Source organism: Mustela nivalis (genome assembly GCF_964662115.1).
Source record: "Mustela nivalis genome assembly, chromosome: 6".
Lineage (NCBI taxonomy): Eukaryota > Metazoa > Chordata > Mammalia > Carnivora > Mustelidae > Mustela > Mustela nivalis.
In genome coordinates, this window is record NC_139025.1 from 128,339,373 (window position 1) to 128,354,764 (window position 15,392).

The 15,392-nt window shown below is 38.9% G+C and overlaps 1 protein-coding gene across 3 annotated transcripts in view; it reads left to right on the plus strand.

Annotated features, from left to right (window-relative positions):
• The window catches only part of CERS3 (ceramide synthase 3), a 107,965-nt gene that overhangs the window by 29,052 nt on the left and 63,521 nt on the right, over nucleotides 1–15,392 (plus strand). For all 3 annotated transcript variants that reach the window (XM_082734218.1, XM_082734217.1, XM_082734216.1), the window contains one exon: nucleotides 8,647–8,820. In XM_082734218.1, the coding sequence (XP_082590344.1) occupies nucleotides 8,648–8,820 (173 nt within the window). In that variant the 5' untranslated portion in view covers nucleotide 8,647. The remainder of the gene's footprint in view (nucleotides 1–8,646; nucleotides 8,821–15,392) is intronic.

Genomic DNA, 15,392 nt, shown 5'->3' on the forward strand with positions numbered 1-15,392 from the left:
TAGGACCCTAGATCAAGGCATATTGTGACATTTTATTACAGAGCCAAGAGAAACATGGCCTAAAGAGAATAACACTGGGGGATAGCCCTGACTTCAAAGAGAACTTGACCCCATACAGATGCCAAGTGCCTAGTTGGCATTTTAGGGGTTTATTAGTTTTGCTGGGAAAATATCCCAATTATGTTTACTAACAGGGAGGAATTGTTGCCCTTGTAGAAAGTGATAGCCAGCTCATGGGACATTAACCTAACTAAGCTTTAAATGGAGCTAGGAGAAAAGGAGCATAAGCCCATCTTCCTGAAATCTCAATGCATCATTTAATCTATATGCAAACTCTACACAGTATTAGAAGGGAAAAATGAGAAGGCTCCCCCTTCTAATTTGAACTCCAGAGCCTTTTCTTTTCTTTTTTTTAACTTTTCAGGATAACTTGAGCTTTTGCAAATTAGTATTAGATTAAGCACATAAGGTTAGATTTTTCCAGCAAGGCTGTCTGGGCCCAATCAAGATTGGAGACATGAGGCATTGGCCAGTAGGAAGAACTCTAAAGAATATAGGGATCACTGCTCCAGGAAACTTATAACCCTTGGAGTTGAACCAGAGCTTGCAAGGAAACACCACCCTTCCCAGACTCCCGTGAGGGGCAGACCAGTTGGGGAGGGAACAGAGGAGTTACTCCTGGTACTAGCAGAATAGACTGGAAAGCAGCTCTCTAGAACTTGCCAGATATCTACCCTCTAGGATGTGGGGAGGGCTATTCACTGTAAAGTGTCTCCTTGGAAGCCCTCTGCTACAAAACTCCCAAGGGGGCTGCCAGGAGAATCTGCTGGCTGCCAGGGGCACCTGGAGCCTTTTACTGGGATGCACCAGAGTCAGGAAGTAAAACCCTTTCATCCTGCAATGTCTCTCCACCGTCCTCTACTGACAACTCCAGGGCTAGCTGGCAAAGGGAAAAGAGGAAAGGCACCAGATCATTTCACACAGTGGGTAAAAAAGAGTGAATTTGGGAGTTGAGAGGCAATAAATTGATAATTGGCACCAGCTCCATGCAAGAAGCCCCAAAGGCAGAGTAAATACTTAGGGTGCTCCCCAGTAGGCAGAATATTAATGGAAAAACATGCCCCCAAATGACTTAAGGAAGAAGTCTCCTGATTTTTTTTATTATTGAATTTCAGGAGCTCTTTCTATATTGTAGATACAAATATTTTCTATTTCAAATGTTGCAAATATTTTCTCCCAGTCTGTAGGTCTCCTTTTTATTCTCTAAACAGTAATTTGATGAGCAGATGTCTCCAGGTTTTATAATCTGCCTGGAAGCAATATAACACAATACAGCAATATAGTACTTATTTACTTCTCCTTTCAATTTTCCTTTATATGTTTGAATTATGGTCTAAGCAGTTAAAACAAAAAGGACTCAAAATTCAATGACTTACAGAGAAGGTAAAAGTTTATTTCTCTTGTATGTAGCCAGGAAAATGGGCTCTTTGGCCTCAAAGCTTGCTCCTATATACTGTCATCCCTATTTTCAGGGAGAGAAGCCAGGACACAGAGCTTGGTATTTAAGGAGGTTACTCAAATCAATGCCACCACTGTGTCTTTGACCCAGACGTAGTCACACATGACCACATCTAGTTACAGGGGACGTTGGGAAATGCCTCACGTGGTAGGGCAGTCACATGCCCACATAAAACCTGGGGGCCGGGGTGTAGGGGGACTCTAAATAAAAGGCAGAATGATTGGAAACTCAGGACCTCCTGATGCCCCACAATGACATCTTCGAGGTGATACCTGGTTTTGTTTGCAAATACTCTGAATTGTTCTTTTTTAAATCTGTGGGTGTGTTTTGAATTTCTTCAAGTCTTTAAACTGATATCAAGGTAAAATTTAAAGTGAAAGAATCACTTATTATCTTGTTGCAAGTTAACTACTTCTCTACACAAAGTGTAGGGTTTGTTGGTTTGTTTGTTCCTCTTACGATAAGCCCAGGCATTTGCAGGCTTTTAATGCACTAACTCATCGTAATAAATAGCCCTCAGAGGTAAGTTGCGCTGTCATTTGCCTTGTCTTATCCATTTGCAATGGCACAATTTAAAATTCTTTTTCTTTTAGAATTGGAATTTGCCATTTGCTCCGTCCTTACACTAGTGACAGGAAGCAAGTAGCTGCTGATGTTTTCCTTTGTGTTTTATCTTGAGGCATAACCAGTTTTTTTGGCTGAGTTGGGAGAGTTCATTCCAAAGAGAACACAAACAGATTAAATGTAGATAAACATGTTTACCTGATACCCTTGCACCAAATTTTAAAAACTGTTTTGCAACTGATAAAAATGAGATTGTTTGTAGATAGTGAAACCAAATATCATTTTTGGCTATAGCATCGCTCCTGGAGTGTTCAAAAGTCCATTCTAGCCTCGGTTACCTTTCTGTTGAATGCAACAAATACTTATTTAGTGTTTACTCTGTGGCCAGCCTTGGATATACAACAGTAAACAAGCCAGGCAAGGTCCTTGTTCTGCTGGAGCTGACTTTGTGTCCCCAGAGAATCCTCATCCCACCATAATCTAGCTGGTCACCCAGTCTCCAAAGTTCTCACCAACTCTCACCTCCTCCAACAATAATGATGCTCTGAGATAGTGAGCGCTGATTCCAACGTGTCCTTGTTTCACTTTATCACTCAGGAATACACCTTTAATTCAATTAGCGTTGTCTGCCTAATTTCCCACTTCCGGTCACCAGCCTTTCTGGGAGAGATGTGTTCTGTTCCATAGAGACACTCTCTTGTCACCCTCCTCTATCCAAGAGATATGTTCTGTAAAGTTATCTTCTAAGGCACTGTGGTTATTTTACAGTAGATATTGCACAGATAATTACCAGAATTTCATAACTTGCCCAAAACTTCAGCCTGACTCAGAGTTCTTACCTCAGCAAGGGTCAGAGGGCCACATTTTTTTAGTACTTTGCAAAAACGTTGCTTCAAATAGTGATAAACTAGTGGCCCAGATGGTTTTATTTCTTCAGTCCTAAGGTCAAATTTAATGGTGTTCATCTGAGAAAGTGGCTCAACAGGCTTCCTTCACCCTGTTGGGTTCTGTATCCATGAGGTCAGAAAATAATGAGTCATAAAAACCTACATTAGGGAGATTGTCTTCCTGCAAACTACTGGCAGCTGGAGTAGAAATAGGGCTTAAAACTTCCACAGTATTGGCAGGTGGGAAAACACAGCTGGGCTATGATGCCACCTCCAATACCGATTCTTCTGCGAAGTATAAAGAAACAACCACAGGTGTTTTTCTTGCACATTTTTCTTACTTTTAGAAAGAGCTTCAGATATTTTTAATGTAAATAGTACAGTTCCTTCAGATACTTTTATATAAATATGAGTTTCAGGACTGAGAGAATGGACATGGGATGGGAAAGGGGGACTTTTGTGTAACTGATGAGAAAAAAAAAAGCACTAGGAGTAATCAAGGAGTAAATAAATACCTTTGCTTAAAAAGCACACCAAGCAGAGATGAAAGAGTCAACAGAGCTGACAATATTTCAGTTGCCATAAAGTCCTAGAGTTGAGCAAAATGAATCAAGATGAGAGGTGGGCTATAAATTGACTGTGGGAATCAGTGGGCTTCTCCAACTGTCCAAGAAGTGAAGGAGCCGTGGGGAAAAGGGCCTTGAATGACAGATTTCATTGTTGCAAATGCTCAGGACTACTCTTAAGAGTCATCACCTATGGGCTCTGAAAAAATGCTGGTACTTCCCCACGTCAGTATGGCCTAATGCCCTTCCCCGCTGGTTATTATTGAAATACTGTGATATTTAGTTAACGTGGCATAAAGGTGTTGCTCTACTTGCTGGGTAGGTAAATGTCTTGTCATCTACCAAGCACCTATTTAAGTCTGTGTCAAAGAAGCCAGCACCTTCTTTTACATTGAAAAATACCTCACGTGGTGACTAGTAATAATGTCACTGTCAGATTTGAAACTTGGGCAGAATAGAAGCAAAGATGGCGGGGAGAGAAGGGGATACATGAGTGCCCATTGTCAGCAAGATGAGATCAGAGGGAGGAACTGACAAATGCCCCCAGTTCCTCCTCCACTTAAAATCTCATAGACAACAGAATCCACCTCTTACTATCTTAAACAAAGGACTTCCTTGGAAGGGACTCACAGCCCTGAAGGAAGACTGGTGGACCAGACTTGGATGACGGTGGAAACCAAGAAACCAGGGCAATCAGGAAATCCAAAAAGCCAAGGGATGACAACTGTCTTTTCAGCAGCAGCAACCTAGGCAGGATGCCATCTGCTACTCCTGGTTATCGCTCTCTGCTCCAGACTCGAAGTCCTGAGGAAAGCATCCAACTGGCCACGCCAAGGCCATCCCAGCCAACTCTCAGCAGATGTAGGATGGTCTCCCTTGGCTCTCACAGTGGGAAAAGCAGTGCACCAACTCCCCCCACAGTGCTGATGTTCCCTGCTGCTCTGAGAGCTGGACACTGGGCTATATCCAAAATGGCACATCTGGTACACTAGAGTCAGGAAAAAGTGGCTATGAAGGAGGCTAGAGGTATTGGCACAGGCTTGTGGCCTTAGGAGCAGCTAGTGGGAGCCTGACAGACTGTGATTTGTTTCCTGCTAGTAAACCGAAGCAGCCCAGAGGATTGGAGACTGCTGGCCCCAGTTCTCTTCAGCTCATTTCTCTGTGTTTAGCCTCTGATCTCATCCTGAGAGAAATAACTGGATGGTAGAGAGGCTGGTGAGAGGCGTAGCCTGAGTTTTAAAGTCAATGGCTAGAGTTAAAATGTTGGCTTGTGGATGTCTACCAAGTACCCTTACCCCCCAAAAGGCTATCAGCTAGGGCAGTTACTTTGCCTTCAGGGCAGTTGGTCTGTTCTTGCTTTAAAGCCTGCTGTTTTCTTCCTCCAAGAAGTCATGAACTTTAAATCATGCTGAAATCTGAATCAAGGTTTATAGTCTTTCCTTCACTTAATGACTCTTCTGGGCTCATGGACACAGGTGAATTTTGGAGGTAACACTTAAGCTCCATAAATGAAATAATGGGGAGCTATAGCATGAAGTTCAGGATGAGCTCTGGGGTAAAAAGATTGAAACTGAGGAGGCTTCTTAACAGTTTTTCTTTTTTCCTTTTCGTGATATAATTCAGACTATCCAACTCACCCATCCAAAAGAGTGTACAAGTCAATATTTTTCAGCATGTTCACGGTCATACAACCCACACCGCATTTTAATCTTTGAACATTTTCATCACCCCAAGAAGAAACCCTGTACCCCTCATTGGCCACTTCGTGTTTCTCCCCACACTCCCTTCATACACCCCGAGGAACTAGTAACCTTCTTTTTGTTTCTGTGGATTTACCTCTTCTGGACACTTCACATCAATGGAATCACACTGTGTGGCCTTTTGTGTCTGGCTTCTTTTACATAGCATGTTTTTAAGAACAATCTGTGTTGTAGCATGAATCATTTTAATGCCCTGGAATACTCTCTTGAATGCCTACACATAGAATTGCTGGGTTATATGGTAACTCCACGTTTAACCTTTCAAGGAGCTCCAAGACTGTCTTTCACAGCAGCTGTACCATTTCACTTTTCCCACCTGCCATGTTCTCAACATCCTTGCCAACACTTGCTATCTTCATGATGATAGCCATCCTAGTGGGTCTGAGCATGGAAGTGATTTGCACTTCCCTGATGCAAATGAGGTTGGGCATTTTTTTTTTCATGAGCTTAGTGGCCATTTGTCTATTTTCTTTGGTGAAATATTCAAATTCAGATTCTTTGCCCATTTTTGAATTGGATTATTTGTCCTTTACTTACTGAGTTGCATGAGTTCTTATTTTATTCTAAGCCCAAATCCCTTATCAAATGTGTGACGTTCAGGTATTTCTCCCATCTTGTGGGTTGTCTTTTTACTGTCTTGATGGTGTCTCTTGGCACACAAAAAGTTTTCATTTTGAGGAAGTCCTATTTATCGATTCTTCTTAATTTTGTCATTTGTACTTTTGGTGTCATATGTAAAGAGGCTTTACCTAAACCCAAGGTCTTGAGTATTTACTCTTATCTAGTCTTTTAAGAATGTTATAGTTTTATCTCTTTTATTTAGGTTTGTGCTTTGTTTAGAGTTAACTTTTGTATTATGAAGAAGGGAGTCTTACTGTTTTTGCTTAACAGCAATAATTGATGGTTGGCGTCAGCACCTAAAGAAAGAATAAATAATGAGATTTTTTTTTTAAAGATTTTATTTATTTATTTGACAGAGAGAGATCACAGTAGGAGAGAGGAAGGGAAGAGATCACAGAGAGAGAGGAAGGGAAGCAGGCCCCCTGCTGAGCAGAGAGACTGATGCGGGACTCGATCCCAGGACCCTGAGATCATGACCTGAGCCGACGGCAGCAGCTTAACCCACTGAGCCACCCAGGCGCCCCTGAGATTTATTTTTTTTCTCCGTCTGAAACTACATTTTCCAGGGGCCCACCCTCAACTTCTGTATTCTTTCTATTTCACTTTAAATGTTTTAGGCTGTGGAATATTAGCATTACTATGGCTTTCAAGATCTTGACTCATTGCTTGTGTATGATATACAAGGACATTATTTAGAGTGGCAACCCCTACATAGCCACTGTAAACTATTTATTTAGTTATATTTCATTCTGGACAAAAGGATCTGTGCTGCCTGGAGTGGCATTTTAGGAGTGAGCAAACTATTTTTTTTTTTGTAACAAATATTATACCAATAGCAAGAGAAAAACTAACTCATCACCCTTGCTGTTTGTTCCCTGAACCCTATACTATCAAATTTGGAGCGAATCAAGTAATGAACATGCTGAGGTGGAACTTTAAGAAGAAAATATCTTTGCCCTTGCAGGTGTAGCTCATTCTGATGTAGTGAGGGTCAAGGCCAAGACTTGCCGATGACAGGGAGCCTCCCATGGCCAGAGTTGGTTTCTGAAATCTGTAGGAAGTTGAATAGGCTTTGGCCTCTATCTGGCTGTGCACTCAAAACAGATTTCCTCTCTGGGCCACATCAGATGGCCCAGGCAACTGAACTTGAATCCCTAGTTCCCTTACCAAAGTGTGTGATTCTCCCTTCCTGACAACTCTTTCACTTGCTCTCCTTGCCTCCTCTTGAGTTCAGATCCACATAAGTCCTGGCTCACTCGTAAGTTCCCTGAGTCCAGGATCACCCCCTTTCCTTTCTGTGGCCCCAAAGCCTGATAGGAAGTATTCAACAAGTCTTTCTTGATTATCTTCATTCCACCATATTTGCACAAATTTGCAACTGTCTTAATGGGACTCCCCCAGAGTAGAAATTATAATGAAATGAACAACACATGAAAAAGAAGGCAGCCCTTCTCTTTCTGCACACAAGCCTTGCAGGTGTGGGTGTGACTGAGGTAGTGCTACTTTGGGCTGAGTCCATTTTTAATAGCGGATGGGGGCAAAGCAAAGCAAGGAGTTATCTTATCAGCTGTTGCTTGTGGTATAGATTTTTCTGAAGGGGACCAGGGTCCAAGCTCTGGTATTCGTTGTCATCTGGAGGTGGAAATCTGCAATGTCAGGACCCTACCCTCTGACCCTCACCCCTGATAGAGCCTTCCTGCTCTCTTGGTCCTTACCCCACTCCCACCACACCCATACTTCAACCTCCCTATTGTGAATCTGAGGACATTGTGATTCCTTTCTCTGATTGACTATTAAAAGATGACATCAAAACATCCTCAAGTTCAAAATATCAAGACTAAAAATCATTCAGGCTTTAACAATGAGACTAGAACATCTAATCCTGTTTTCTTCTGTGTTTCTGGTTACTTGATTATAGCACTTTCCCTCCTTAGCACTTCTATTCTCTCCTCGCTGTGTTCCTGCCTTTCCCTGGTTTATCTCACTAACTCTTCAGGATATCAATGATCTACCGCTCCAGTGATCTTTCTCTGGCATTTCCCGGCTGGGTTCAGTGTCCATCATTTTGCTCCCACTGTACCCCATATCTATTTATTGTACCTAAGGTATGTCAAAATCATCTAGGTATTCAGGCTGGCCTTGACCACAGTCTGTAAGGTCCTTAGGGCAAGAATGCCATTTTCTTAATCTTTGTGTTTTCAAGTGCTAGCACAGTGATTGATAAATAATAGAATCCCAGTAGGTATTTGTTGACATGGACCAATCTGGACTTACTATAATATGAAATTAAATATACTTGTTCTTTATTTCCTAGAGAAGTTCTTAGGATACTACTGTAGACTTATACATACTTGAAGCTTTCATGAGGTTGACTTTGGGCATGGTGAAGTTATAGAGATTATTGTTAAATGATTTTTCATACCAAAGAATGATAGAAGAGGAAGATACATACTCATATTAACATACATTGTGCCGAAACTGGTATGTTAAACTTTGGTATGTTAAACTTTAGTTGGCCATGCCATAGCCAATATTGTTCTGAGAATATGAGCAGAGTAATTCTTCTTTAATGCAATAAAGTGTCTGAAAACCCACTGACAAATAGGATTCCTTTTTGCCTTGTTTTCAAAACTTGCAGGCTTGGGTATTTCAAGAAATAATACTCAATGTTATTTGAACTTTAAGTATTTGTTTCACAAGTCTAACAGATTCTTTTTCCATCTCTCTAGAATGTTTCAGACGTTTAAAGAATGGTTTTGGTTGGAAAGATTCTGGCTTCCTCCAACAATCAAGTGGTCAGATCTTGAAGATCACGATGGACTCGTCTTTGTAAAACCCTCTCATTTGTACATGACAATCCCATATGCTTTTGGCTTGCTGATCATTAGACATTTCTTTGAAAAGTAAGTAGGACCTGCGTGTCTTTCCCTCCCATGCCTCTTCTTTGCCCCAACTCTGGAATTCTGGAATCTTGGTAAGAACTTTCAGTAATCTGTTGTTCAAAGGAGGGCACTAATGGGCTACATCTGGGGAAGTTCTACAAATTGTATGTACACCTAACATGATTTAGAAGTTGAACACATAAAAATTAGGAACACAGTCTTCTTAAGTGTGTTAGTTTCACAGTGGGGAAAACTGAGATCAAGGGAGGTTAAAGAACACAGAGCTTGTTAGTGTCATTGATGGTGTGGCAACCCACTTCATCTTCCACATACCATGCTATCTGACAAAATATATACAGTACACTCCCAGAAAGGCAATGCTAGAAGATTCTGTGTCTAAGGGATACATTATCATTTTAGAATGCCTATAAAATAGCAAAAAATGTTTCATTAAAGACCTAACTTAATATTTGCTTTATAGCATAGTTTATTTTAAAGGTTTATTGAAAGTTTTAATAGCAGCCTTTCATTCCAAAGTATAAGGAAATCAAAGAGAAAAATACCAATTTGCTTTCTCAGAAAAAGTAAACTTCTTTTCTTTTTCTTAACTTAATTGAAAGAGATATTACTTCAGCCTTTTTTATTAAAACTATACTCGTGTTATGATAACAGAAGATAAATGTTCATCTATAATCTCTATAGTTGTCTCTATTTCAAAAAACTGTTATTAGCACATTAACTTTTTGGAGCAAAAAGAATATTTGAATGTCAGAGTTGGAAAAACTTAAGACAAAATTTGATAAAGATCATTTTGTCCAAGACTAACTGTAATGCAGATCATATGTTTATAACCATTTGCAGGGTCCTTATCTCAAGAGTTCGTTTGACCAACTCTGTTTCAGGGAATCTCCAAAAGGTTTTTGTGCAAATAGCAGCTTCTCTTGAGCCAACAATGTGCTATTGTTATTGAGAGAAAGAAGAAGCCCCTGGATACCACTTAAACTCGAGTTGGGAACATTTGAAAATGCTCTACTTTTTTTTACCACGAATTCTATTTTCTAGTTCCATGTTTAGATTTGTCAAAGAATGCATAAATAAAGTAGAATTTTGCCACTGCCCTTCTAAATTAGCAAATCACTTTCTACTATCTTGAAATACTTGCTTCTCTTGCATGGTGTGTGGTGATCCTTGAATTTGGCTTCCGGGTCCTCTACCTATTTGCACTGCAGATTGCCTGCTTCTCAGTGGACAGCTCCATTTTTTTACATTGTGATCAGGACAGTGAGCTAGAAAACTCTTTTAGTTCCCAAAGCAGCACAGCTGTGGAGGACCAACTTGTTCTGCCTTGGCCGAGGCTGCTCCAACAACCATCAGGAAGGAATCCAATTCTCTTGTAACTCCTAGGACCATTCTTGCTTCTTCCCAAGTGATTGAGGATACTCTATGTCATTTTTCTAGTCTTCTTATGTAGCTTTAACTCCCAATAACTCAGCCTTAGCTTTTTCCATTCTGTGACACTACAGAAAACCACGTGTCAGTCCACTAGCCTCATATCTCTTTGAATGCAATAGAAATAAGGAAAATTTAACTGGGGAGGAAGATTATGCCTTTTGAAGCATACATTTATATCTTTTTCAAGTGCATTAGATTAAACCACATACGTCATAAATAAAATATTATTCACACCTTGCATTTGAGTATATATGTATATAAAATCACAAGTGATATGATCTCAGTCAAGAAAATAAGAGGTAAGTGATCTATTCAAGGGATATATATGGTTCTTGAACCAACATGCCATGATATCAGGCTCAGGGGTGGTGGTTTTTTATTCTCTTGTTATAACCGTACTTCTTGGACTTTCACAGTGAAATACTCCTGATGGCAGACGAGAGTTAACTAATGTCTCTTGGGAATATAGAAAACATAGCTTAAAGAAGTCTAGTAAATGTGTAATTTTCTGAACTACCTTAAAAATTCATGTAAAATTGACACTGGGTTTCAGCATATCCTGTGTTATATTTATACAAGAGAGCTTTCTTCTTTTGTCCTAGACTCTGTTTATATTATACCTTCTCATTCTATGAAGTGACCCGTAGTTGTAATTTGGGTGACTCATTTTATCCTTTAGTACTAGCCAGCAGCCATTTAAGATCAGGGAGTGATGTCCTTTCCTAGAAAAGCAAGAGCAGAGAGAGAATTGATGAAGAAGAAAGGAGATCATTTGAAAGTGACTGACATTTGCTTTGTATTTAGGATTACTTTTCCTTATAAGTTTTATGGCATATATAAATATTTAGGTATATGTGTATGTATGTTGTTGTTGTTGGCCAGAGCGGGTAGGGGGGAGCCTAGAATAACACTTTCTAACTACTTATCTGGACTCTTCTATGCATTCTTCTATGTGTCTGAAGTATGATTGTATGAGATCTAAGCCACTCAGATTTAGATGTTTGTGTAATAAACACATTTACATCTCAGAGTAAATTATGGTCCCAGAATGGTTCAAGGCAGGGGTGAAGGTGGTACAATCAAAAGGTAATCTTTTTCCTTTTATTTAGTTGTGCACTGAGTACACTTAAGTTTTTCTACCATTTTCACTGAGCAACATAAGCTCATGATGGAATAACATGTCCTCATTCTGCAAAGAACAGAGGGTGGGATGACCTATCTGTAACAATTTACGAGAGTTACTAAGTGTCCTAAATTGACATAATTTCAAAATATGCACATTAGACTTTAATGTTACCTGAGACTTACATTGCTTCAAATATTTAGTTCTTTCACATAAAATCCCCTGATTAAACTCTGTTCAGGGGCACCTGGTGGCTCAGTGGGTTAAGCCTCTGCCTTTGGCTCAGGTCATGATTTCAGGGTCCTGGGATCAAGTCCCACATAGTGCTCTCTGCTCATCGGGGAGCCTGCTTCCCTCCCCCTCTCAACCTGTCTCTCTGCCTACTTGTGATCTCTGTCAAATAAATAAATAAAATCTTTTAAACTCTGTTCAAAGAGCCTTTGAATCTGTAGGACCTAGGAATCGATCTTATGGCTGTGGGCTATTATTTCTGTTTAGGAGAAGTGTTTAAACTTCACATGCTTAATATCTGCCTAGGGCTGCTTTCTTTTTATTCTATAAAAGAATATTGGAAAAAAATAGGGAGGTGGAGGTCTGGGATTGCAATAGGCTTTTGGCTCACAAGGAACTGATGAAGTGTTAGATGAAGAGGGGGCTGTCTGGGTGTCGGAATGGGGCCATCTGAAGGCTCAATTCTGCAATAGTAGCAAACCTAAGAGACTCATTCCTTGGTAATTAACCTAACTGTGAACCATTTACATGGGAGCAGAAGTTCATGTTCTTTTTTCTTCCTCTTGGACATTTTTTTTTATATTCCATATCCATAAAATGAAAGTTCAGGCAAGTTAATCTCCAAGGTCCTTCTAGAGTTAAGACCTGTCATTTCCCTTCTCTTTCAGTTCAGTTTATCAAGTATTTATTATACTCCTTTCTTTTTTCCTTTTTCAAAAGAGATTTTTAAATTATGTACCAGTTCATAATTATTTACAGTTATATTAGATAAAATGGTTGATTTTTCCAGATTTATTTGAAAAGGAAGGATAATCCTGAAATAGAAAACTATATTTATATATTTCCTGTGTTTCATAAAAAATGTTATTTCTGTCTTTGAGGCCTAAGCATCTTAACAAATAAGACCACAGTTCTCTTTTTTGTTTAAATTAATGATTTGAATATAGATGTGTTCCTGATTTTAGCAAGTATACTATGGACAACATGTATTTATCCATTGAGTATACTGAACCATATACGAATCTCCCACATGATCCTCTAAAAGGGAATGTTATACTTTCTTTGGCTTTGAGGTTGGTTGTATTCCCTTACTGCATAAATCTTTTTTTGGCTCAATTCCTCTTTGCTTTTTAAATTCTTCCTAAGTTTTTCATTTCTGACATTTGAGAGACAAATGAGTGACTATGACTGAGAACACTACAATATTAAAGCATGCTGTATTTGTGTTATTCAATTGGTAAGAACAATGAGTGTTTTCCCACTAAAAATTTTCATAACTAGTAGGTTGGATAAATGAACCAATTCCATTATTTATCCAAAACTTTGTCAAATGTTTTTTTTGAGATTTTGTTAGTTTTAAGGACATCTTCATTTTTGTTTAAAATTTGGACATTTTATGCAAAGGGGAATTAATTAATCATAATCCTCAAATCATAGCATGCTCTCTGGTCTGCATAAGACCTCTTTTTGAGTGATTCAAATTAACTTTTTCATTAATTACCTTTTATCCCCATTTCCTAGTTACATTCCTGCCTGCTGGGTTCTAATGTCGTTGATGGCTTTTTATTTGTATGACCCAGGAAAACATGTGTATAAACATAAAGCATACATATTGTTAGTTGACATAATGGTGTGGTGATAAGACCTTACTCTGTTTCTTCTTTTTTTAAATGCAGCCCTATGTTTTATGATCTATCCACATTGCTCTATGTACATCTGGTGCATAGTTTGTTTTTATATGTCTCTGAAATGTATGGGCCATTTCCAGGAAAACTTAGTCCATCTGGAAGTTGGATTGGCTTTATTTTATCAAATTATTTTAGAAAAAATTTTATTCAACTCCCATGGTTATAAAAAAATGAATTGAAGGGATAAATGATCATTCATAACTGGAATTTCTGGCATTTAATTAAACACAGAAACCTCTGAGTAAGTACTAAAATAGACTGACCTGGCAAGAGATAGAGCCTTTGTTACAACTGGAGAAAGAATAGAGTCATATCATTATTTTTTAAAATCAGCTTTAGGGGTACCTGGGTGGTGCAATAGGTTAAGCTTCCAACTCTTGGAATCTCAGGATCTTAAGATCTTATGATCTCAAAGTCATGAGGTCAAGCCCTGCGTTGGGCTCTGCACTCAGCATGGACTACACTTAGATTTCTCTCTCCCTCTTCCTTGGCCCATCCCCCTGCCTCCATTAGCTCCCTCTCTCTCTCTAAAATAAATAACTAAATCTTTTTAAACATCAGCTTTACTGAGGTATGCTTTACATACGATAAAGTTCATCCAAAATTTGGTGCATTTAGGCACAAGTATGCAGTGGAGTAACCATCACCACAATTATGATGTAGAAGATTTCCACCAGCTGAGAAACTCTCTTATACCCTGTCTGGTTCATCTTCTCCCTACCTACTAGCTCTTCACAATCACCGATATGCTTTCTGTCAGCCTAATTTGCCTTTTCGATTCTTACAAATGGAATCGTGTAGATCACAGTCTTTTGTGCCCAGCTTCTCTCACTTAACGTAACACATTGGAGATTGTTTTCATGTTGTTGTGTGTATCAGTGATACCTTGTCATTGCTGGGTAGTCTGTCAACATATTGACATACCACCATTTATTTATCCTTTAGTTGTTGGGAGTTTGAATTGTTTATAGTTTTTAGCTATTATGAATAAAGTTGCTATGAATATTTGAGTATAAGAGCTTGTACAGGCACATGCTTTTATTTCCCTTGGTAAATTGCTAAAAGTGTTTGCTCTTCAAAAGACATTGTTAATGTATGCATACCCATACAATGAATTACCATTCAGTAATAAAAAGGAGCTCACTCCAAATATATCTCAAAACATGAATGGACCTCAAAAACATTAAACTAATGAAAGAGCCAGCCGCAAGCAACCACATATTATTGTATGATTCCATTATATTAAATATCCTAAAAAGACAAAGCTATAAAGATGAAACAGATTAGCAATTGCCTGGGGGAAGGGGTGAGAGGGAAGAGAATTGACAATAAATATGCATGAGGGATTACATTGAGATGATGAAAATCTTCTAAAGCTGATTTGTGGTGATGATTCTATGACTTGGTAATTTTACTTAAAAAAAATCACTGAATAGTATACTTGGAAAAGGTGAATTATGCAATATGCAAAAATGCCTTAGGTTGTTTTAAAAAGTGTAAATAAAATGAAAAGACAAGCCACAGACTGGGAGAAAAATATTTGCAAAACATGTATCTGATGAGGGACTTAAATTCAGTATATATAAAGAAAACTTTAACTTAATGATAAACAAAGAAATAACTTAATTTTTTTAATGGACAAAATACTTGAGTAAATAATTCACCAAAGATATATAAATGGCAAGTAAACACATGAAAAGGTGTCCAACATCATTAGTCATTAGCAAAATGTAAATTAAAACCACTATACCCCAGAAATTAACAAAAATGTCAGAGTAAGGATCTCCAAATATTCTCTCTTCCTTAAAAGCAATCAGAAAACTAGCAAAAATGGTCAAAATCAACTTTTCAAAATTCACAATTAACCAAAGGTTAGCAGCAATCCAAGGATTGTTATTTAAGAAAAACAGCTGAGTCTTGGAAAGAACAATAAACTCTGTGACATTTTAACTTGCCCTATTCCTATACTGCCCTGTCCACCTCTATGATAGCTTTAAAAACCCAATAGTCGGGGCGCCTGGGTGGCTCAGTGGGTTAAAGCCTCTGCCTTCGGCTCAGGTCATGATCCTAGGGTCCTGGGATCAAGCCCAGCATAGGGC